The sequence below is a fragment of the Electrophorus electricus genome, chromosome 8 (assembly GCF_041902795.1).
Source record: "Electrophorus electricus isolate QZ-2024a chromosome 8, ASM4190279v1, whole genome shotgun sequence".
NCBI classification, from domain to species: domain Eukaryota; kingdom Metazoa; phylum Chordata; class Actinopteri; order Gymnotiformes; family Gymnotidae; genus Electrophorus; species Electrophorus electricus.
This window is the reverse complement of record NC_137504.1, coordinates 14480550-14506770: the sequence shown is the minus strand read 5'-3', so window position 1 is coordinate 14506770 and position 26221 is coordinate 14480550. Positions and strand designations below refer to the sequence as shown.

At 44.4% G+C, this 26221-nt stretch overlaps 1 protein-coding gene across 4 annotated transcripts in view; it reads left to right on the top strand.

Moving 5' to 3' along the window:
• Positions 1-26221, top strand: part of ebf1b (EBF transcription factor 1b) — a 99942-nt gene that overhangs the window by 43221 nt on the left and 30500 nt on the right. For all 4 annotated transcript variants that reach the window (XM_081719017.1, XM_081719015.1, XM_081719016.1 and 1 more), the window contains exons 7-8: positions 18124-18205; positions 22946-23087. In XM_081719017.1, coding sequence (XP_081575143.1) covers positions 18124-18205; positions 22946-23087 — 224 coding nt within the window. The remainder of the gene's footprint in view (positions 1-18123; positions 18206-22945; positions 23088-26221) is intronic.

The following is a 26221-nucleotide window of genomic DNA, read 5'->3' as shown; positions in this document are numbered from 1 at the left end:
CCCCACATAGAGCATACACACACGCGCGCACACACATACACACACACACACACACACACTTGGGCGCACTCCTACAGTCAGTGATATCTGTCAGAGCACTCTCTCCGGGTGTCACGGCAACTTGAAACAAGTGTTTTCCCACCGCTTTAAAACACACTGTCTGGTAGAGAGGTGGAGGAGGGCGGGCCACAGGGAGTCTGGGGAGGGGGGGGGGGGGGTGGCTGTTTTATTAAGACAAGAATTGGTGGTACCTGTCACTTAACATCCCTCATGGAGAACAGAGAGAAAAACAGAGGAGGGAGAAAAGGAGGTAGTAGGGTGGTGGGGGGACAACCGTGTCGACATGACACAGGGTTGAGTGCGAGAGAGTTACAGTCTTTTTTCCTCCCCGTTGCTAAAAAAGGACGAAGGTGTGGAGCTGTCAGTGAGATCATTATAAAACGGAGTGTGGCTATACCTCACAGGGACTTCTGGTTTTAATACTCATATGAGGAGTATATACCTAAAACATCCCTATTCCTAAAAATGAACTTCCTAATGGGTTCTCGGTTGGTGTTTGGAATGAATTAAACATGAAGGATTGCTTTGCCCCTCGGTTCCGTGGGGTTCCTCCTGCCTGAAGGGCTGTTTCAGCAGCGCAATTCTGAGCTTTGCCTATATAGATCTACAAAGTGCCTGCAAGGGTCTATAAAGTCTGTTCTATTTGAACATACAACAATCCAAAAAGAGCACAAGCGACGTTGGAGTCTCTCGTATGTTACATACTGCACGCTGTCAGGGGCCCTTCCCCAAAGTTCTCTCTTTTATATTCAGAGTTCGTGTCTCGTTTGGCGTCGAGCAGTTAACTGCTGGTTCTTGGCAGAAATGCTAGGAATGATCTGCAGATAAGCCCACGTAGAAAACGCAGTTGTCTCGCAGTGACAACTTGAGAACCTTCGGAATGGTTTTACCTGGGCTATTTACTTTCATGAGGTTATGAGGTAAAAAAGAAGGCTTTAGCTCTTATATACCAAAACTCTTCATGTACATCATAGCATCGTGCAGGTGGCTAGTGAGATGCCTGTGGTACTCCAGGGGTGCGTAGATGTCTTATAAGGGGCAGACTGGGGCTTGCTAAGGACTATCTGTTGTTGTTGGTGTCCAGCCAAGCACCTGTTGATCTGGCCACTCTGGCTATTACTGCCTTCCCAGAAACAAATCTCAATTAGCTGTTTGGAGTCTGCCTGCCTGCCTTCTCTCTCTCTCTCTCTCTCTCTCTCTCTCTCTCTCTCTCTCTCTCTCTCTCTCTCTCTCTGCTTTATTTCCACAGACCCAGGCAAGTGCATCCACTCCGGATCATTTTTTCCCTCTCACAAACAATGTGGGCTTGCCCGGCAAGCTGTTGCATGCAACAGTAATAATTAGATCTGCCCTAATGAGCTGACAGAGCCCAAACACACACACACACACACACACACACACACACACACACACACACACACACACACACACACACATATACACACACACACATGCACACACGCACACACGCATGGCGGCTTGGCAGTGCCCAGTAGTAATGAAGAAGCAATGAGGCTGTAATCGAGGGCAGCAGAAGAGAGTGAGAGTTGTATCTGCTGTAGATATACAGAACTCAACAGATATTAGAGTGAGTTGCAGAAAAGACTGTAGTGATTTCCTGGGATCCTGGACTGGAAGTTATATGTAACAGACTGGGTTTCCCTGGATGCACAGTTCAAATGGGCTTGGAACTCACTTATCCAAATGTGTTGTTTATGGACATGCATGCATTAAATGTGCGCACACACACACATACATGCGCACGCACACACACACACACACACACACACACACACACACACACACACACACTCTAGTATGTATACTGAATGTTTTATGTTGCTGATAACACACACTAAGTAAGGGATTGATAAAAGGTAACAGGCTCATGTTTTCATATTTGCAGATTCAATAATTAAAGTGCATAAATTTAGTGGCTGCTTTAGTTCTGATTAATTATTCATTAACAGCATGTTAATTGCTTCCGCGCACTGAATATTTAACAAAATTCAAAAACAAAAGCCAGGAGAAGGCAAGGAGCCCTGCGTCAATGTTATGAATATTCAAGACATTAATGAATAAAAGGTTGAAAAGGAGAGGAAACAAAGATGCATTTTGGAAGGGGAGGCGTTCACCATCCCGGGCGGGATTAGACGATCAGAGATAAGTCATCTCCACGACAGCATCCGGCATTTCCATAACAATGGAACGAAGTAGGGAGTTGTGAGATAGCGAAAGGGCGTATGGAATGGCTTAAGGTAATGGGTATTCGTGGTGCTTGGAGGAGGGGCATTTAAAGTGACTTTAGAGTTTGGGGGTGACCCAGCGCTTGAGTCAGAGAGGCTCCAGTACTGTAGGCCTTCACCCTCCATTTGCATGAAAATTGAGGGTAATCCCTGGCATTAAGGGGTGTGTGCGCTCTCTCGTTGCCTTGATGGCCCTTAGCTGCTAGAGCTTCGGCGAACGAAAGAGTTCGGCATAAGGGCTACCACCATCCCTGCGCTCAGATAAGTATCTCTCTCCCCCGCTTCTGCCTCTCTGGGAACTGAGGAGCAAAATGCCACCTGTCAATCACTCAGTCTCTGGTCCCACCCTTTCTTCTGATAGCTAATATATGTGTGGATGTATATAAGACCTGCTCTTTCACACCTTGCAGCTGAAAACGTGTGGTTTCCCTGCTCGCCATTGCTTTTGACTGTGCATTGTCTACTCTTCATTTTCAATATTTCCAATTCACTTAAGCATATTATACCATTATTTGAAAGCATAAAGGATATTAGTGCCGGGTCCAGGCTTAAGGATTCATTACAGTAGGTCATCTATAGTAGGTCTTCTCTCAAATGCAGAAGACGCCCGCAAATGCATTAATATAAAGGCCTTTTAGGCAGAACGCCTTGGGTTTAGCCTTCGGCTTATGTGATGCCCTCTCCCCTCAGGCAAGGGGAGACGGAGAAGGAGGAGGGAGGCGTCAGGGATGACACCCCAGTATAAACACATTTACCGCCACACAGCTGAGCTGGAGGAGCCCTCTTTCAACATGCTCATTAGTGTCACTTAATTAAAACGGCAGCTCTTGACTTTGATGCCGATGGAGGCATGTGGGGTAGGATGGGGAGCGGTGCTGGTGGGGGGGGGGGGGGGTGTCATTACAAAACCTGAGCACACATATGGAGAATGATGAAGTCAAATAAAGGAGTAAACCCGAACGATGTATGAAATAACAGCAAAAAAAATGTAAAAAGAGTTTCCAAAGAGAAGGCCATTTCGCAAGCAGGTGATGGATTATAATGTTTGGTGATGGGTCCAAATCACACTCATTTCTTGCGAGTCACATAAAACATTTTTAAATGCCCGGCATCTTTGTATAGGCCAGATTTATCATTGCCGCCGTTCGCTTCCAGCAAAGTAACTTCCCCGGCTTATTGATCGCATTTTTTGTTGAAGCAGTGGTTCCTTAAGGGCAAAGGCCCCTCAAGCTCATGGGCGGAGCCACACAAGGAGACAGCGTGTAGGAGTGGTGGCACCGCTAAGACGAAGAAGAGGAGGGACAGGCAGGGAGCCAGCAGACGGCGCCGCGATATGAGCGCACGTCCCCGCGCTAATTAAAGCCGCCTCTCCTGAAATGCCATAATAGCCGTTAATTAGGGGCTCTGCTTTTTTCGACGTAATTTGCTAATTAGTCGCTACATTGGTGCGGGTGTCTCTGGCTAATCATTGGCAGGACTGAGCGACAGCTACTTGTGACTGGAGGAGAAATGACACCATTACGAGGTCCAGCAGCACCAGCGACCTGCCAGAAAACCCTTAATTGCTTCTCGAACAGACTGCCGAGGGGAGTGGGGGAGGGGGGGGGTGCCACCCACTTCTGCTTCCAGGGCCTTTAAGTTGCTATTACTTAGAAGTGTCACTGGGCACCAGTTTCTACACTCGTGGGTTTTTATTTTGTGTGTGTATGTGTGTCTGTGTGTTTTTCTTGTCACTGTTGGCTGGACACAGCGAGCTCTCTGGGGTGTCTTCGACAGCCTGCGCGCGAACGCATCTGCGTTCACAGCTGTGATTTCTCTTTCGTCGTCACAAGCCACGCCAGTCCAGTTATTCACGATGCGAAGCCAAGTACATGCGTGGCCCAGGGTGGGGGTGGTAAGCCGACCCACAGAGCCGTTCCAGACGTAACACCCAGTTTCTGGAAGGCTTTTTCCTCTCGAGCCAATCAGTGTGCCTATTTCTGTATTGCCCTTCCCCGTGACCTCTTGTGGCACTGTGACGCTTTCTCGAAGGGACGTTCGCTAAGGTTTGACTGCAACAATGGCCTTAACATTTGTAGGTGGCTTGCTCAGCAGTTGGCTTTTCTTTGCTTCACTTCAAAGATTTTTGATGTTCTGTGCTCCCCACAGGTGTGAAGGCGAATATATAAATGGCTGTTGTCTTATTTCTTTCCTATGATGCTGTTGATGAAAAAAAATCTTTAAGCTTTGCTTTTTATAATGATTTCACATTGACAGCCTGCATAATGTGTTATAACTGTAGGCTGCTACCATCTGTGTGTTTCTTTGCACATTTAGAGATCATTACACGCATTTGTGAGACACCAGCATTGAAAGCACATGCTTCAAAATTAACCGTGTAATGAACTAATCAACATATTCCTTGTTTCCTTTCTCTTTCATGCCCAATGGACCCACTTGACAATCTCTGCAAACAGGTAGGCATTTGTACTGTAGATGTTTGTGTGTGTGTGTGTGTGTGTGGGTGTGAGTGTGTGTGTGTTGGGGCGAGGGGTGGTCTGGTGCCCTCTGTATAATTTCTCTGAGCAATTTTGTGTTGTTTTTGCCCTAGCTACATATTTCTGACATCACCGTATACCCACCTTCCTTTCCACCTTATACCTAATCTGTTATTCCAAATGGATATTACACCACTGATGGTACATAGACCTCTTAACCTGACCACTGAAGGTGCCATAAGCACATACACATGGTTTTCCCTTTCCTGCATGGAATGAGGTCAGCTACTATCAGACTAGAGTGCTGCTGTTCCTTGCTTTCTTTATGGTTTTTTAATGACTCCTCCAAATTCCTGGAGTGGAGTGGGTAGAAGGGGGGGGGGGGACTCTCTGGCCCCTGTTAATTGAAATGCGACCACGCATGCATGGCTTTTAAATCAGACAGCATTCCCAGGCCTGGCGTCACTCCCCAGCTTCATTAGTGGCTGTAATCAATAATGCAGGGGGTCCTTCCCGGACTGGTCCGGGCTCTGGTGGACCTCAACTTCCCTATCCTGGCCCTGTCATTTCCCCAGCAGCCCATGAGCCTCCACCATCGTCCCATCATCCTGTTAATCAAATTACTCCTGAACCAAAATTGACAGTTTTCATTAATTATAAAGGATTATTCTAATTGCAATTCAAATTTATTCATTTAGAACAGACGGTGTTCAGTAATATTTCAGCGCATTTGCATATTAAATGGAGAGGGTCGGCCATTAGGTATGCTAATGTATGCATATTTCCTTATTTTGAACGGGGGAGCCATATGCGGTGGCTGCGCGCGAGGCAGGTGAAGAATCTCCAGCGCGTTTAATTTGTTTGACAAACACGACGGGGGCAGCGACACGTCCTCTGGCACCCACCCGCTCAGCATCCTCTGTTCTCGGCAAGAGGGGCTCCCACATGCCGCTGGCTGGCATGAAAGCGGCGCAGGTGACGCTGTGACGGTCGGGAGGGGTACACACGAGGTGGCCACGTGTGTTTATGCATACTGCCGGCACACCACACAGCTGTGACCAGCTTTCTGCATTTCATCATATTTTTTTGAATGCTTTTATTTTCTCTGCATCTCCAACCCACCCCTGCCATCATGTAATTTGTACATGATGCTGGTATTCCATTTCAAAGGGGTGCACTGTCATTTGGGTGGTTTGCTTCTGATATGACAGCCCCCCTCCCACTCCTGAAATGACGTTCCCCCCTCCTCCCACTTCTTCCCCTCAATGCTTGCCTTTTTTTTAAACCCCTGATCTCATCATTAGGACATGGCTGTGGTGAAATTGGCCTTTTGAAAATCCTAAGAGCACCCCGTTAAGCTTGCAGTATCTCAAGGTCATTCAATGTAGGCAGGAGAACAAGGGGGAAAAAGAGAAAACTCCCCATTAAGCAATCGTCCTGGTCCCATGAGGTCACACCATGTAGCATAAAGTACCTCTAGGATACAGCGTTCTGACTGAAATATTTCACACATGTACTTCCATCTCACCATGTCTACCCCTTTATTTGCTATGTTGGGAGAATGGAAATGGAAATGAATATACTCTGGGGGTTTTGAAGCTAATGTATACTTTGTAGCTTATGTATATTTAGCTTGTAGGTTTTTCCTAGTGGTGAATTTTGCTGAACATGTTAATATGTGTCTGAAATTCAAATATACAGGGCACTTGTGCCTGTTAAATGAAACTGTCCCATTTGGTGCATATTTTTGTGAACAATTGTATTTTCAGCCTTTTCAGTAATATACAGCATCTTTATGTCTGTCTATACCTGCCTGCTTGTAAAATCAATACATAATCCCAAACATACATGCCCTTATCTTAATTTAACATCAAGAAAATGTAAACATTAATTTTCTATGCACCTTCTCATTGAATATCACTTTCCCCCACTTTGTAATCTGTTTTCTGTTTAGCATCACAATTATGCTTTTTTTCAATCTATGCTTGGACCCCTGCATTGCTTTAATGAAGTCTAACTGCAGGTTATGTCACTGTGTGAGTAATGGCATAGTCTCTACCTGACCAGTCGCTCACACTCAGCTCTGACAGCTCCATTAGTCACTCTCGGTGCCAGAGACCATAGCCAGGCCTTGGTTATACGGTGTGGAAATGAGGAGGGGTGGGGGTGTTCCAGTCACTACATGCCTGACAATTAGCCCCTCTGCTGGGCTTGGGGACTCCTGCACAACCCCCGGCAGGGCTGGTGCAGCCCTGGAGACTGTCACGTTGGCCCATGCTCAAATTAATGAGCCGTGGACCAGGGGAAGACGGAGTTATGGCTTCCCCCAAAGCCTTTTGTTGGCACTCATTTGTTGTCAATGACTAACTTAGATCTTTCAAGTTTCCCTCATATTTTTAGCTCATTGAAACACTTCCCATTTTGTAATTTGCTTTTGTTGTTCATGCATTTGATTTGTGAACACCCCACCCCATCCCTCACACATTCATAAGTGTTGAGCAAAGGCATAAGCAATAGATTTACTTGCTATAAATTAGTACAATATATAGGAACATTTGCATCCAGCAATTTCGGGGCCCAATCACTAATTTCTCGCTGAACTCATACAGAGGTGCAGAGCAAGAGAGAGGCCCTAAGTGAAAGGAAGAGTCCATTTCTTGTGAGAAATATTTAAAGGTGGAACGTTACAGGACACAGGCAGTATTAGTGGAGAGCATGCATGGGTGAATTTTTTATGAAGCTGGAATGTTGTGACTAAATAAAAGATTGGCTCTGAAATAGACAGAAATACAGCGAGGTGCTGAGGCCACCTCAGGGAGATGATACTATCATAGACCCAGCTCTTAACCAAGCTCTGCCGACATAATATTGTTCCAATAATCTCGTATTGCTGATAGATGCTGTATGCATTGTACACAGTGGACATAGACCATATCACTCAATACTCACCATCTGCAGCCTTCGTCACTCAGGATAGATCAATGCGAACACAGACAAACCACGTCCTGCCCTAGACACCCATGTCTACAAATGTGCAAATTTCCAATAACCCCATCATGGTCAAGACTACTAGCCTTCGCTACAGTCTGCTGCTGGCTGGCATGATAATTCCCTTAGGCTAGACTTACCGACTGGGAGTCTGTACTAGTCTCCATGTTATTGATGGCGACTCTATCTCCCCTGGGGTCAGCCGAGGCTGTGCTGCTGGCATGGGAAGCACAGCACCATCTATCACCTTACACAGCCCACAGGCACAGGGACATTATAGAGAGGGAAAAACCATGGGCTTCCTTAATCCAAGCTGAGATGTGAATAGTATAGTTAGTATAGTTATGAATAGTATAGTTATAGTCAGTGAATAGTATAGTTATGGAGGCAAAACAGAGATTGAGAGGCCAAGAGAGCTGTGTAAGTGTTCGTCAACAGCAAATTAAAGCCATCTGTGTGCCGTCACACTGATTATGTCCCAAGCTGTCTTCAGGGTCATGACTTCTGCCTCTTGAGGTCAAATGTGACCTTGATTGGCACTCCTAGCACAAGCAAGTCTGTGTCAGTTTGCGTCAAATGACACCACTGCTCATTTTACGCTTGTAAGGACCTCTCTTTTAGCTGTGCTTTTGGCCAGCGGTTACCTCAAACTTCTTCACATGCATTAATGTGACTCTGCAAAAAGTAAACTAATGGCCAAGTGTTAACAAGCACGATCCATGTGTAATACATTGGCTTGTTTGCACTTTGTCACAAGCATGCTGATGGTGGTACAGCCCACCGGTTTGACCCTTTTAGCAGTAGTCTGCGTAACAGAACTGGCACAGTCCATAGGCTCTTATCTCGGTATCAGCTGGCTTTGCCGTGGGAGAGTGGCTAACATGGGCCAGAGAGAACTGGTGGGGGGTGATGTCAGCGTGCGAGAGCTTGGCTGCTGGCTCTGTGTATTGTCGCACGAGGCTGGGTGCAGATGTAGCAGCCTTCAGGCTGTGTAACATTAGCCCTGCCCGCCCCTGTGCCTGGCTTGGGTTACCTCTGCACTAACACACACACACACACACACACACACGCGCGCGCGCGCGCACGTGCGTGCATGCGCACGCACACACACACACACAGTCAAAGTGTGGATCACTGCTTTTCCTAAAATCCCACGCTCTGCCTCTTTCCCCCATTCTCCTCCCAGCTGGACCACCACCACCCACACCCCATTTCCTGGGCTAGTGTGTCTCAGTGTGAATACAGAGCACGCACGCGTGTGTGAGTGTGTGTGTGTGTGTGTGTGTGTGTGTGTGTGTGTGTGTGTGTGTAGACATGTCACTTTGCTAACAATTAGATCAAAAATATTATTGTATCTGATTACTAAAATGAACACACTGGCTTCATCTTGAGTTGCACACCTCATGGGTGGTACAAGTAGCGCTGCTAGGTCCCTTCCCTGGGCCGGCTGGGTGGTGGCGGTGAGCGAAATGTACGTCTGGGCTCCATTTTTCAGCGAGATAAATACGACACGAGCCACAGCTTCCCCTGAAGTAAATATTGTAAATAATAAAAGACCCCGAGGAGAGCCCCCTGCTCTTGGGCCATTTATAACGCTCCGCACACAGGAGGAAATCGTGCAGAGAGGGGAAATGAGGACTAAAATAAAGTGCCCGATTGTGTAATGAAACATTCCTAAGGGACCAGGTCAGTCCTAAGAAGGAAATTTTCATATGCTCAAACATTGCTTCTCAGCCTGCCCTGGCATCGCCTGGTTTGTAATATTTATGGTTACATATATAGGCTGAAATACTAAAAGACAATTTGCTAAAAAACTAATGTGGATTAAGAAAATTTGTGTAAATTACAGCGATGTTGTGCCAGAGGACAAATTCTCTACAATTCTTATTTCAAGAAAAAAAGTGAAGAATGAATTATCTATATACTTTTTTAAAGAAGGAAAGTAATTCATCTTTTTTTATATAGTTGTGATCCAGTGCTTTTCCTGTACCCCCCCCCCATCCCCCCCGGTCTTATAAAACCGGCAGACCATGTCGTGCAGCTCAGCAAAGCAGGTTTTAACCTTCACAAACAGGAGAGCTAGCTATTAGGGCAATTTATATAGCAATACAAGTTTAAGCTCACATCCCCACGGTAGTGCTTAATTTTGGTGATTTACTGCTTGATATGTTTTTCACATTTCTAACTAAATTTACATTTAACATATTTGTTGCTTACCTTATAAACTTATTTTATTAGTAGTTAGCCGTTAGTTGGTAGAAGCTAATTAACTTGGCCTCCTTCTGCTAGTTGTGCTCTTTCCCCTATGCAAGGTGAAGCAGCTCACGGCTTGAATGATTCCTGGCTGTTTTGAAAGCTTTTGAAAACTTGCAGCCAGTGTTGAAAGCTTTTCCAAAGCATATGTTTGTCCACACAGCACGTTTAAGTGTATGCATCTGAAAACATATGCACATTTTTACATTTTTTTTACCTTATATTTAGATTTAAGCTAGTATCATTAACTCTGCTGTCATCATTTAGCATAGGGCCAGGTGCAAGGCATTTCTCTGAGCCTTCATATGGTTTTAAATACACAGATGTAGCCACACTGCTAGCAGTAATGTAGCTTACCGGTTCTCATCTTGACTATGCAGCTGACGGTGTAACATTTTATATTAGCCTCCTTTTTTTTTTTTTACCCTTTTATTTAATTGAATATGAAGACAATCTTCTAAGATTATAGGAACATATTTTCAGTTTTGTTAACTCCAAACATCTTTCACTAATTAATGCTGGTTACTCTTTTTCTTTCTGTAGAAGGTCCAGAGTTGTATTTCTACTGTTATCTGAGGTAGATACATGATGCATCACATTAATCCATAGGGGGAAGAAAGAGAGATGATGTTTTACAAGGGGATGGTGTGGTTGTCCTTCTGGTTCTGTTTAACTGGTGATGGTGTGGTTGTCCCCCTGGATCTGTTTAACTGGGGGATGGTGTGGTTGTCCCCCTGGTTCTGTTTAACCAAGGGATGGTCTGGTTGTCCTCCGGTTCTGTTTAACTGTTGGATTGGCATCTCCTTGCATCCCTCCTCAAATCAAGCCCTGAATATAGTTCTGGTTTTCAAAATATAACTAAAGATTGGCCCACCCATTATTTTTTACTGCCCCCCCCCCCCCCCCCCCCCAAACACACCCAGCCCAAAGCAGTCTAGAACTGGGGCTGGTTTATGGCTTATTTTAATATTAACTGGATAATGGTTCAAATGTCTGGAGCAACTTGACTCTTCAGTAAAAACTGAGAAGTTCTTCCACCTGGTTTTAAGTTTTTCTGGGCAGTTTTAACACATATATTTTGGTTATTAACATTACAAGATGCAAAAGGATAAGGAACGAAATATCTTCAGTTTCCTCATTTCCATAGGACAGATTAGTAATTCTCCTATATATTATTCTGTTTCATATCTACCTTTGGCAGTAGCACCACTGAACTGTGTGCCCTCTCTGCATTAGCACATACCTCCAAGAGCATTTCCTTCCCCTCTACTCCAATTAAACCTTTCTGCCCTCAGATTTGAAAAGCGCTCTTTATGTAACCCCATGGAGAAGTGATACTTGGCTATGGTGTTAATATCCCACGCCTTTTAGTGTCGTATCCAAAAGTGGTCCGTCCGTTGTAATTAAACCTAATGCAAATGAAAAGGTGGTGGCAGCTTCTGAACAATGCAAGTATTTCCCAGGATTCTGGGAGATAATACGGAGCTTTTCTCCTGTCCATTATCCTGCCTAATCTCTATCCATTAATTAACTAGCTCAGTTAGATGGGGAAATCCGACTGCGGTTCTGGCAGGCCAAATGTTTAGCATGGTTGGAAGAGACTAAGGAAATTTGAGAAAGCAGAGGTGATCGGATTAAAAGTGAAGTAGATGAACTAACTTTGACGAATGAGGGAAGGTAACTGCTAATGCTAATCAAACGATTAGCATTGTGTATGTTTTTTTGCTGTAAGGTAGTCGTACGGTATCATAGTGTAACAAAGTAGACATTTTGGGAGAGAGATAATCCCTGCAGCTTCTTGCTTTCAGACAATTCCTTAATGGTTTGGGCAAAAACTACTTTAAACACAACTGCAAACATCATTATCCATGCAGCTTAAAGCTCTTTTTGCAATCTTAACTTTAAGAGGACACCATTGGAGCTTCTTTGCACAACCTCTGGGAATAGCATGGATTTCCTTCCAAAATGGAGACCATGGGTTACTACTGAGGTCTTTGTCATACAGGTAGCCCACCAGGAGGAAAAAGGAGTCTTGTAGTCCTTTCATTTATCCACACGGACGACTCAGATGGAAAGAAAAAGAAATGTGGTAGAAATGCCCAGCTCTCTCACTGTCTGGCCATGAATGATTTGCATATGACGAAAAATCTTTGGGCTGTGGCCTTCTCGGTATCTTCGGATGGTATAGCGATGCACTCGTCCATCATCTAGGAACAGACATACACCGAGGCTGTGCCTTTGATCTTAGAAGGAAGAGGCTTGACGCTTGTTTCCTGGTAGTGGTAGGAGATATGCTGACGTGCAGAAAACTGATGATAGGCTCTGAGTGCACTGGATCACCCGTGTTACAGAGAGGAGCTACCTCTGTTGATCGCAGCTGGGTCCTTTGATGGTTATTAGGTTTTTAACAGCTTGAAAGCACATACTTACAAGGGGCTTTTTCTGTGGCTCTGTGTTTTGTATGCTTGTATAGAAGCAAATATATATTGCTCTGTGTGTGTTTCTCTCTCTCTCTCTCTCTCTCTCTCTCTCTCTCTCTCTCTCTCTCTCTCTCTCTCTCTCTCTCCATGTGTGTGTTCCTCAGTCTTTCTCCTCTCTATCTCCTAACCCATATCTTACTCCACCTCCCTGGAGAAGACAGACAAAGGGGATGTGGGGGCGAAGGGCTGCACGTGCACGAAGGAAAACAAAAGTAGTAAATCTGCCAGCCCCCTGAGGTATAGCACCCTCCCAGGCTGGCTAACTGTTAATCAGCCTAACCTAGGGGTGTGTGTGTGTGTGTGTGTGTGTGTGTGTGTGTGTGTGTGTGTGTGTGTGTGTGTGTGTGGATGGGTGGGTGAGTGTGTGGGTGGGGGTGGGCGTGTGGTTATGTGTGCGTTAGAGGGGCTAATGATCCCCCTGCTAGCCCACCGCACCAGCCCCCATGCGACCCCCTGAGCTAGCCCCTGAAATCAATCTCTCTCTCATGAATTATTGAGTTGTTTGCCTTCAATCCACTACAATAGACACCAGGGGAGGCCTTCTCTTCTCCTCTCCACCTATATCTCCTCCTTTGCTCCAGGCCTTCTTGTCCGGCTGGTTCTCGGAGGAGATCTGTCATTCCTGAAGCGAGACATGTCCAGAGGGTCACCCTGCGTGACGCCATGGAGTGGACAGCACTTGCAGTGTTATGGATAGAGCCAGTCACAGGCTTGGGATCTATTGGCCGGTGCCGGAATTAACGGGCAGTTTTCCTACCTGCATTCCTAATGTACATGGGTTCATGAAAGCTCCATGGTATAATCCTCAAAATTTTGATTTAAACTTTTTTTAAAAATTTAAATGGTATTTAATGATACATGGTTCCATTTTAGGGTTATAGCTTAGAGAACAATTAATAATGGCATCTAGACCAAGTCAGCTACATTTTTTCTCAGAACCTCCTTGAAGTAGTCCTGCCTGCCATCATATTTGGAGCTTTTTCTTTTCTAATTTGTAGAAATAATATTGAGGCGAGTACTATTGAGTACTATTTCCATTGCCACTAGTGCATAATAAATCTCATTATTATAATGTGTATAATTCAGGTGAATGCATTTTGGGCTTGATTTCCATATCTCCAGGGTCTCTGTGTTTTGATTGACAGGTCTGTGCTGCTACACTGGGACCATCATTTACCGGTCCTGCATATGAAGCGTTGCATATGTGAAATAATCCTCCCCTGTGTTAACCTCCCTCTCTCTCTCCTCTCTCATTCCCTCTTTCTCTCTGTTTCTCTCTTACTCTCTCCGACCAACAATCTTCATGCATTACTGACAGCAGCAGTAGCTCGTATTTCCGCTCAGCTCTTTCGACCCCATTTTGACTCCATCGTTATAAATGTTGCATTACGTCTCAGAGTTGTGTTGGATTTGAACAGTTCAGCCCGCCCATGCTATGTCACCGTGTAGTGAAGCAGGAATCAAAGCATTAGCGCTGCTAGCGTGGGCCACACACCGACCTCTTCGGCCCACCGTCCAGTTGATTAGGTTGGAGAGACGAATGTTGCGGACGTGCGGCCTGCTCCTGGGTCAGCTTTAGTTTTAGTTTGTTTACCGCGAGAGTACGTGCACACACACCCGCCAACATCGGGAGCCTAGTGCGAAGGGTCTCGCCGTGTGCGCTGTGCTGCATCTTCAGCCTGCAGTAAACTTCCCAGTGAAAGGGAGATAATACAAGACTGCTGAGAAGAGTGGGATAACGGGGAGAGAGGGAGTGAGAGAGATCAATTTGAGAAATATAAAAGAGAGTATTGAGACCCTCACTCACCCTTTCCTCTCCCTCTCACTCTCTCACTCTCTTTCTCCCTCTCCCTCTCCCTGATTCACTTGGAGGTATGCGTTAGCCCTCATAAAATATTAATGTTGGTTGTGCTCAGAGCCATAATTGCCATCTCAGCCTTTGAATAATTTATGGGTGCTGTACTTCACTCGGGCTCGTTTACTGGCACTGTGGCTTGTGCCATGCGAGATTGTGGCAAAGGACGCAATGCCCACTGTTTTGCATTTAGTAACCAAATTAGATTACCTCATAAAAATGCCTCCTGCCTGCTAACTTTCCTCGCTTTCCTTCTCGAACTGCGTCTTCCGGCCTCGGCAAATTAGGGTATGTTATCAAATGCACACTGTTAGAATTGTGTGTTTTAATTCATGTGTACCGTTCTAGGGGAGTTATTGTATCTGAACTTAGCTCTTGTCGCTGTTAGGTTCTTGTAGTTTGGTTGTAGCCAATTGTTTTATAGGATCTAATTCATGTGAGTCACATAAGAGTTAATGACATGCTGTGAGGATACTGCACTCTCTCTTGATCCGTGTGTGTGTGTGTGTGTGTGTGTGTGTGTGTGTGTGTGTGAGAAAGAGGGAAAGAGAAAGTGTTCCTGACTGTGGCTTCGATTTTTTTTTTCTTGCAGTCTGTTGACTGATGGCCAGATGTGACCTCAAGACATGGAGGTCAAAGGTCACCATGTCCTAGGCCCAAATTGGCCCCACCCTCTAAGCACCTCACTACTTTCACAAGACACCACATACCCCTCTGGCCCAGTTTGAACCGTTCAATAAAGACTGCAGTTTGGAGGGATGACTTTTGTCTATGCAATGCTGTATTTCAGTATACATTACATCTACATACTTAATCAGGACCAAAGCGTAAGCCTCTGGTATGAGTTCATTGCGAAAAAGCCATAATTAATGTCATATATGTGGTAATGTCACATCTGATTTTGTGGGAATATTCTGACAAATATATAGTGTACGTATCAATTGTGAATTCAACAGTTCCCAATTACAGTTATTATGCACAATCACAGTGCCAGGCGAAATAATCACCACATTTCACCAACTCTTGCAGCCCCGCGATACTGTTTGCCCAGTGCTTTCGTTATAATCTTCTGGGAGGAGGTAATTCTTTGGCCCACCTTATGCTAATATATGCTAATGGTGTCATAACACATTGGCAGAGAAGTGAGGAAGTCATCGCCTGAGTTGCAGGAGGAATCACTGAACATAGCGGAGGTCTCTTCACCCTTACCTCTTCACTTCTTCCTTTTCCCATCCCTCCTGTCCGTGTCGTCTGTCTGCCGTCCAGGGTCCTCAGGTTTTGACCGATAGTGTCTGGTTTCATCGGAAGGTCGGTCAGAACTGTCTGAGCTTGTACAGGAACCACCCCCCCCCCCCCCAAGCTTCTGTCACTGTCATAATTGCTTGTTTTAATTGGAGCGCTCTTTGCAGGAGATGCACCGGCACTGTCCTATCAATTAAAGAAGTGCGACCGTCTGCGTGTTGGGTGTGTGTGTGTGTGTGGGTGAGGACCTGTGGAAACAATCCCTCCCTTCTCTGACTAGTCCGTCGCCAACCATAACCACTGTGTCACTGGCTCACAACGACAGCTGACGAGAGGAGAAGGAGAGAAAGGGGGAGGGATAGGAAAGGGGCTGATATGTTTGACAGCAGGAGAGCAGGGCAGAGATTAACAGGCCATTGATACTGTTGCTGTGTGTGTGTGTGTGTGTGTGTGTGTGTGTGTGTGTGTGTGTGCGTGTGTGTCAGCCTCTGCCAGTAATCCCCACACTGCTTTATTACAGTAGTCAGCCTAGACTCTGTTGTTCAGCTGTAATGTGAAATGCTATTTGGTCAGACCTAGTGAATCTGAAAATTAATCTCCATTAAAGCAATGCTGTTTGGACCACCCACCCGTCAGTCAAATACAGATATGCTAACAACCAATTGTTTTCTTTTTATGTCAGGATCCTAGCTGATGAACATGCTGGGATAAGTGGCTCAGGTACAAATCATCACGTTCAAGGACTTTTACACAAACCAGTGATTTTGAACCAGCATTTAGAAGCAGGAAACAATGCCTTTCATGTCAGGGTGCTTGACGGTCCACCATTGTGGTGTGCACTTACCAGTGACCTCACTGTGGAATAGGCTTTACCAGTGACTTCACTGCGGGTCAGAGATGACTCCACTCTGTAACGCTGTCATCTACCACAGCTTCCCATTCCTGCTGGACGTTGCCCTTTTTTGCACTGATCCAAGATCAGCTAGGATCAATGAACAGCAGTTTCAGAATAAATGTATTTAATTCAAGGTTCAACCAAATTTCACTGCTTTACTTGTCTGCATCACATTAACAAGCGAGTCATACTGTCGCCAAAATCTATCAAGTGCTGTTACAGATCTGACTAAGGGTGCGAGTATGTACTCTGATCTACACTACAGTGTGACTAAGGGAGAATGTATGTACTCTGAGTGATTTCACTGAGTGTGTAATTTGCCCTGAAGAAAACATCACACAACGGTAACAGTTAGCGGAGACCAGGAGTAACACGGATCCAGGCCAGGACTGGACTGAAGGCTAGGACTATGAGGTCATTCCAGCCAGTGGGGAACCTCTCTAGCAGAATGGGTGTGTGCACACATGTGTGTGTATCTGCACTGACAGCTGTGAGATTGAGCATGAACATAGAGAAAAATATACTAGGAAAAGAGACTGTGGTTTTGGTCTGTCCCTGCCTTACTGGTCTTTGCTTTGGCATTTACACCCCCCACCCCCATCAAACCCCCCAACCCACACACACACACACACACACACACAACACACTGATTGTGTGTCTGCTTATGCTGCTGCCAGGCGGAGCAGCTGGTATTTTGCTGGTACAGCTTTAATGTCCATCTGTGATTGAGAGGAGTTGCATATTGGCTGGCCATGTTGTTGTTTTGCAGCTTAGAGGAGGAGTGTGTGAGGGTGAGGGTAGTGTTCCTCTCTCTCTCTCTCTGTGTGTGTGTGTGTGTGTGTGTGTGTGTGTGTGTGTGTGTGTGTGTGTGTGTGTGTGTGTGTGTGTGTGTAAAAAAGACAAAATATGTGCAGAGGGAGGTAGTGGGGTTGGATGTGTCTCTATGTCTCTAAGTGTGTGTTTATATGACTCTATGTGTGCATCTCTATGTTTCAGCTGGAGGACTGTCCAGCCTGCTCTGTCTATCCCTGTCTGTCTGTCTCTTTCTCTCTGTCTCTCTGTCTGAATCAGTGAGTTGTAAAAGCCCATCTTTCTCCATGCAACAGATGGCCCCACTCTGCATTTCAGCATACTCTCTATACTTGTACCGTGTGTATGTAATTGTGTGTGTGTGTGTGTGTGTGTGTTTGTGTGTATATTATGTGTGGATGTGTATGCTTGTGTTGTGCAGAAAATCTTTAGTGTCTGAAATGTTGTAGCTGAATGGTTAAGGTACTTGATGTGTAATCGGAAGGTCGCTGGTTCAAGCCCCGTCACTGTCAAGTTTCCATGGTTGGGCCCCTGAGCAAGGCCCTTAACCCTCAGTTTGTGCTCTGTCATAATTGTAAGTCACTTTGTATAAAAGTGTCAACTAAATGTTGTTGTGGTGCTCACACAGAGACACATTATACTGTAACACTGGATAAATGCTAAGAGGAAATGATCAGACAGTGAAGAGTGAGATTATGTGTGGAACAGAGCATGTCCCGGTCCCTGGTGTGATCACTGACTCGTGTGTGCAGGAGGGCAGCTGTGAACAAGTGCATTGTTTCCTCGCTCTGACCTGACCCCTCTCTTCTTCTGTCAGGTTCTTCCTGAAGTTCTTCCTAAAATGCAACCAGAACTGTCTGAAGAACGCAGGGAACCCAAGGGACATGCGTCGCTTTCAGGTAGCCATGGAGATACATGTCTGTGCTCTGTCCGTCTCTCTCTCTCTCTCCCTCTCTCCTTCACGCTCTCTCCCTTTACCAGAAAGTAAAGTTTGTGAACAGTCTTCCTGCTGGCTTCACATAGGCGGCTGCGAGTCATTAAAGTCTATGGAGAATATCATTCTGTTCGAAAAGCAAAGGCAGCTCTAGTAAGAACTAGACAAATAATATGTGAAAGTTTGATGATCGTAGCCCAAAGGTTTACTGGAATATTAACAATAATAATAGTAATATTAAAAAGCAAATATAGGAAGAACAAAACATCGGTGATGTCTAATAAACAGTTGCTGATCTGAGACAGGTTTTGAGGTGTGTATTTTTTGTATGTTTGTTTGTTTGTTTGTTTTATGAGGGAAGGATTTCGAGTAGCTGAGTTGTTTTGACACTGGCAGGTGAGACTGAGGCAGCAGACCTGCGTTTACTGCTCGTGTCTTACCCGCCGTGGTCCGCGCTACAGGCTGGCTACGGGCTCAGTGTAATCAAACTGCCATGTCACTCACATACACGAAGGGGTGTGTGTGTGTGTGTGCGTGTGTCTGTGCGTGTGTGTGTGTGTGTGTGTGTGTGTTTGTGATTTGTGGACATGGAGTAAATAAGTCATTAAGAAACATGAGCAAGAAAAACAAGACCTTGACCTGCAGCTGTTTATTAGAATGTGACCCCTCTGGTGAATATAAGAACAGCAGCATTAGTACACACTCTCACACACACACACACACACACACACACACACACACACACACACACACACACACACACACACACACACACACACACAGAGTTATTCTATCCACATAAGTGTAGCAGTCTGCTAACTATGCAATGAAAGATTCACCAAGGAATTAGTACAGTTCATAGGTGGTAGTATCACGTAGGATGAGATAATTAGCATAATAACTCCTTCACTAAAGTATCCCTTTAATCTTTCCATGAAGTCCTATTCATATAGCACCTTTCACACAAATCAGATTGCAATTCCAATTGCTTTGCAAACGACCGATAAAAAAGTAAGACGTTAAAGTGGATTGAGACTTCCGCGTCCAATTTAAACAGACAACAATAAAAATTGTTATTTAAAACAATAAAAGATGAGTTATACAAGTAATAAATTTAACAAAAAAGACATTTTGAAATATTTTATAAGAATAAATTGATTATTGTAAAACAGTAGAAATAGTATATCATAAATTTGAATAAAATATATCAAATGAATTGACAGTAAAATGTTGAAAACAACAATAGAATAAAATAAATAACAATTATAATAAATAAAATAAGTGCCAATACTAAGACCATAACATTTTTAACACACTACATAAAAGCCCATATATGTACACGAGCTTTAGGTTAAAAAGTGTCAGTATTTTCAGTTTCTCTCACACCCACTTGAAGATCCGCTCATCCACATCCACTGTTCCAGCGGCTTGGTGCAAAATGTTGGAAAGCTGTATCGCCACATCGTCACATCGTCACATCACCACATCGTCACATCACCACATTGTCACATCGTCACATCTTCACACCTTCACATCTTCACATCACCACATCGTCACATGCTTTTGTTCTGGTTTGTGGAACAAACCAGAGAGAAGAATCAGAGAATGTGAGAGACCTTCCTCGTTCATAAATCCTAACCCTTTCTGAGAGGTAGTCGGGTATAAGACCATGTAGTGCCTTATGAACTAATCAAATCATTTTAAAATCAATACGAAAACTAACGGGTAACCATGGCACAGACCTTCAGTTAGGCGTATTGTGTGCCTTTTTGTCTTAGTAAGTATTTGAACTGTAGAATTCTGAATTAATTCTAGCTGAGTTATTTTTCTGTAGACCAGAAAGGACAGCATTAGAATAGTCAAGTCTGCTAAGTACAGAAATGTCCATCAATCTCTCTGTGTTCTTCAGATAATAAACTGCTGTTTTTGTTATCGAGTGATCAGTCGACTTGGCGTCATCAGGAGACATGGCCATATCAGATGTGCCTCCTGATGACCCTGCCCAGGAGAAGTGTGCCCAACCTGAAAAGTAACATTCCTAAAATTTATCCTTGAGGTACATCACAGGTAACCTCATAGTGTTTGGAGGAGTGGTCATCTGCAGATACAATTTCTTTTGCTAAGATACGAGGGAATCGAATTAAAAACAGATGCAGACAGGCCGACATGCTCGCTTAATCTATCTCAAAGTCTGATGGCTCACAGTGTCAAAAGTAAATTATTACCAGAACAGAAGTCTTGTTGCTATCAGGATTTGTTCTGATATTGTTTACTACTTTTAACATGTTAACATAACATACATAACATGGGCTGTTTCTGTGCTACGATAAGTTCTAATTGGAATATTTCTTGTTTAGTGTTTGAGTTAAAAGAAAAATCCCTTTAATGCACGTATTGAATTTTTTCCTCCAAACACCCTCCCACCCCAATGACATCACAGTCAGGGTTTGAGTTCAGTAACAACAGTGAGGGACTGAGGTGTGATGGCACAACTGTTAGCCAGAATCAGGACTGGTCTTGTTCTCGCTCTCTCTCTCTCTCTCTCTCTCTCTCTCTGTCTCTGTCTCTGTCTCTCTGTCTCTCTCTCTCTCTCGCTCTGTCTCTCTCTCTCGCTCTGTCTCTCTCTCTCGCTCTGTCTCTCTCTCTCTCTCTGTCTCTCTCTCTCTCTGTCTCTCTCTCTCTCGCTCTCTCTGTCTCTCTCTCGCTGTCTCTCTCTCTCGCTCTGTCTCTCTCTCTCTTTCTGTCTCTCTCTCTCACTCTGTCTGTCTCTCTCTCTCTCTCTCTCACTCTGTCTCTGTCTCTCTCTCTCTCTCTCGCTCTGTCTCTCTCTCTCTCTGTCTCTCTGCACTTTCATTATTTCTTTTTCTTTCTCTTCATTACTGAATTCAGTTGCACACTTCCTCTCTTTCTCTTTTGTCACACTACCATGTTTATCTTCCTATTTCTTCCTGTATCTAAAGTCTCTCTCCCTAATTTATTTATAAAGTAATTTGGTTTTGTTATATAATTATTTACATTTGTTTTTTCTAACGTAAAACGCGTAGTTCATTAAGATGCAGTGTTTTTGGACTTCCATAATAAATACAACAATGATCACCTTTCATTGTTCTTACATTCAATTTAGTAAGAAAACATTTAAGGGAAATTTGCCCAAAACCCTGCAGTGGGCAGAAGTGAGGTTTACTGTGTTGAACAGGTTATCCACATACAACAGTTTTCAAAATTCTGTTTTCCATGCACTGCATATGAATTGACATATTAGCTTTTGAAAAATTTTGGACTCTTGCTTTTGGCTGTCAACATGGTGTGGAACTCACACTCCACTGTTTGGCACAAAAAAGTTTCTGTGTCCAATTAGCACCCAGCCTCGGTCATTTCTCCCAGACTACATGTCGAAACAGTGTCAGAAAGTGAGTCTTTACTGATGTATGCCGCATGGATTACACTGTTAGGGTGCTGACGCGCTGCTTTGTCTGTAGTCATCTCCTGCGTTTGTCTGGCTAGTTAGCATGGGCCTCTGTGGTCAGGTGAATGGTTATTTGGGGAGAGGGGGAGTTGGCATATATGCCATGTGTCGTTAAAGTGGAGCCCCATCACACATGCACACACACAGAGTACACCCCCATTTTTCTGACAACAAAAAAGTCTACAAAGAGCTGAGGGAAAGACTGAACCTTTGAATGTAAGAGAAAGAACGAGATAGAAGTCTAGAGACTGAGAGTGTTTGAGAGAGTGGGAGACAGAGAAGGAGACAGACGGACAGTGAGACAGCAGAAGCGTGAGCATCAATCCCTCGGAGACTTCCTCCTCTTTAACAAGTCCTTTCTTTTTTAAGAGGCAGAATTCGTCTCAGAGATCAGCTGAAGTTAAAATGAGCGGCTTTTTTCAGGTTCAGGGGAGGGCGGTTTAAGCCGGGTCTGCTAGCGCCACTCACACCGGCGGGCCAGAAAGCCGTCAGCACGCTGCCATTGTCTCAGCGCACTCAAGTGCTGCCTGCCTTTTAATTGAATTAATCTGTGCCAGGCTCTATCAGCAATCAATCGTGCAGAGCAGGGGATTGTGGGGTGGGCGGACGGTGCGGGAGGAGAGGCTGAAGGACTTCGATAAAAGATGGGAGTGTGTGCGTGCGCGTGTGTTTGCACATTCATGTATGGATGGTTGTGTGTATGTATGTTAATTTGCACAAAGAATAGAGGGGGATTAGAGACCTGGAGTGGTGCAGTCAGTGCACAGCTTATAAAGGAACCGGTTCCGCTTGGGTGTCCGCTATGTTGTCTTCCAGTGATGGGAATTTAAGACGAGACAATGCTGGCATTCAGCGGACATTCAGTAGCATTCATGTAGCAGGAAATGGCTACAGTATCAACACAGTTCTATTATCGTTTCCACTTGTAGATGGCTCGTATTGGTTAGATTCCGCAAATTATGATTTCAGGGGGGGGGGGCGTTTGCATTTTATTTCACTGCAAAATGATCTGTGATATAAGAAGTGCACAAGTGCTTCAGTGAAATTCATAATAACTTGATGTAATTTTCTACTATTAATCAAGCACTTAAAACTAAAGTTAAATCTAAACACCAAACTAATGTTAAATCTAAACATAGTTTAATCACATATAAACTATAAACCTCGGAGGTCACACGTTTATGCAACAGAAGGGAATTTTTTTTTAAAATAATGACCTTTAACCCCATGGCCTTTCAGGTGGTGGTGTCCACCACGGTGAGCGTGGAAGGGCACGTCCTCTCTGTGTCGGACAACATGTTTGTGCACAACAACTCCAAACATGGGCGGAGAGCGCGGCGGCTCGACCCTTCGGAGGGAACGCCATCTTACCTGGAACATGGTAAGCTTCAGCCAGGTTACCTCAGCAGTTTACCTCTGACTTTGTGTAGTTATTTATCACCAAAATATGCTGCTCTATTATATTTTCTGTGGGATTAATGGAAAGAGATGGGATCATAAGAGTAAAGGTGGAGGCAGTTTTTACTGCTAAAAATTGTAAGCGGTAAAAGAAGTCTTTAGCTCAACTTCGCGAATATATTTTAAATCTAACTGTAAAATTCCTGTCTCTATTCATAGTGCATTCATAGCTTATTCATGGGCAAATATATATATATATATATTTTAAAATTATTTTTGTCCTCGCATGTTCTCACCAAGAGTCCTTCATGACATTTTGCTTAAATGCATTAACTGGGTCACTTTTGGGGAAAAAAGGCAGTTCAGCTGTGTGTGGGAGGATAATAAAGAGAGAGAGAGAGAGAGAGAGAGAGAGAGAGAGAGAGAAAGAAAAAATAGAAGGGAGAGAGAGTGAGAAAGAGGGAGAGAGGAATAGAGAAAAAGAGAGAGAGACAGAGAGAGACAAAGAGAAACACATACCCACACAAACTTAGAATCATAACTTACGTTATGTGTGTATACACGTGTGGGTTTATGTATGTATGCGTGGGTGGGTGTGTGTGTGTGTGTGTGTGTGTGCGTGGTGGGGGGACCAAATAGTTTATGTGTTAGCACCCCAAGTCCCTAACGCCATCCCCTGTTTGGAGGTTTGACCCCATAAGTCCCGAGCAGACAGAGTAAGGCTGAACCTCCAATTAATTAAAACATTAACCTGTGTCCTCCCTCAGTCCACATGCTTCATTCCTTTGTTTTAACTTTATATTCCAACTGGCAGATTCTAGTAAAACTCTCTCAAGTGATGAAGCACACTGTACGGAAACAGTGCTATCACAGTTTTCTTTCACATCCCCTGGTTTCAACTAGGTCTTGTAGCCTCTAAAAAGCCACGGCACTTTTTCTCCATCGCCTCAGTGACAGATACATCCTGTGGCTGAATTAAAGTAAATCAAAATAAATAAATAAATAAATTCCTATTCGAATGCCTATTCTTTCCCACTGGAAGATAAAGAGAAAGCGTGAACGTTTTATTAAATGCATGCTTTGACACAACCATGCTTTAACGCATGTGTGCTTTAAAGCACATATGGCTGTCCGTGGACACCGCCGTCCACATCCTCTAACCTTGAAAATCTGCTGACAAAAAATTTGGGAAATGTGCGCCTCTTACCTACCCACTGCGTATTCATCGCTCAGGATTCTGGGTGAGTGACGCAACACCTCCGTAAGGAATGGTGACGCCACTCCTGAAGGTGCTTGTTTGCGCTTCATTGACTCATGGAAAGAAAACTTTTTCTTTTGCTCTCGGTGTCATGGAAGAAACAGAGAACACCAAGCGAGTGGTTTTCCTCGCCACATCGCCTGCCTCCGATTGGCTCGCGCGCTCTTGCGGCACTGGAGACGTTTGATGGGGCTGAAGGTGTTTTCCTCTGAAAAAAGGCCTTCGCTTCCTTGTTCAAGAGGCCGAGGTCGTCTGCCGGAAGACCAGGCCCAAGGCTCTTTGCGGGCGGGTGTGACACATTGCTGTGCGGGGCATTCACCGTGACCAGTTACTGCTTTAGCTCGTCCAGGATCAGGCTGTGGGCAAGGGCCGCATGCGGGGTCTGTTGCCACAGAACTGACATATGACGTGCAGATCTGCAGGTCTGTTGTCAAGGCATGGGCCAGGCTTTGAGAGGCCTGCTGGAGACGTGCAGGACTAGCTGCACTCTGGGTGGACGGATGGAAGTGAAAACACTGCCGTCTATCCAGAAACTGTTCTGGGATCTGCTTTTGGATTACCAAAACATTTAATATAATTTGCTTGTGAAAGCATGATTTTTAAGAGTGTGCAAGCCTTTCTTAATTTATCAGTCTAATCTGGACCTAAAAATCTCTGCACCTGTGATATTCCAGTCTAGGAAATAGCTTTTTAGTGGAGGCCCAGAGGAGCTGATCCCAGGTCAGTTTTGAGGAGTGGTTGGGGATGAGGGAGCGTGAGCAGTGCAAACAGTTCCTGGGGGGCGGAGGGGGGGGCGATAGCTTCTGAGAACAAAAGAGAGTGTTAATGGCCCACTAGCTGTCTCTTCAAGAGTGGAAGGGTTTGGGAGGCTGGACGACAGTCCAACAATAAGCTCCTGGGTCATTGTTGGACAAGGACCACTTGAACTTAAGCGTGGCCCTCCGAGACACACGCCTCCAAAGACACACGCACATACACAGGCACACACACGTCAGTGGAGAGAGAGAGAGAGAGAGAGAGAGAGACAAACGAGACGTCTGTAGTGGAGGAGTTAGATGAAAGGGAGGGGGGACTGGCTTGGTTGAAGGCATTCCAGACAGAAGAGTGTTTCACTGTCCCATATCTAGCACCACACTCAAGCTCCAGGGACTCGAGAAAGAGCTGCAATCTGTTCGTTGTGTGTGTGGGTGTGTGTGCGTGTGCATGTGAGTGTGGGTGTGGGTGAGTCTATGTGAGAGGTTGTTGGTTTATGCATGTATATATATATATATATATATATATATGTATATGTGTGTGTGTGTGTGTGTGTGTGTGTGTGTGTGTGTACGTATTATACATAAGGTATCATTAATATAATTAATATATCATTTTCAATTTTTTACATTTATGATGGAGCAGCAATAATTCAATTATTAAAATTGCTTTTATTTTAAGGGTAATGAAAAACAATGAACTGTTATAATATATTGACAAGCATAAAAATGATTGTCATATGTACAAGGGCATATTATATTAAGAGCAAATTACAGACATTTTGCATTCAGTTTTTTTGTTTGTTTGTTTACTGTACATAATGGAAGCTACATTTGTATTTTCCCTTTTGTATTTTCTTTTCTCGTTTAGCTAAAAACGTTTTACATTTTTTTACATGTATATTTTTGTTTGTGTGTAGGTGTCCTTTGTCCATCTAAGCATGTTTGCATGTGCTTTCTTTTTGTTCTGCCTCTTTGTTACATGTTTGTATGTTATGTTTGTATGTTATATGTTCTGTGTATATTTTTGTATATTACCATGTCAGTATGTTTAATTACACAATGGTCTTCATTGCCATGTTCACTTTCTACAAGCAAGTGTGCCTG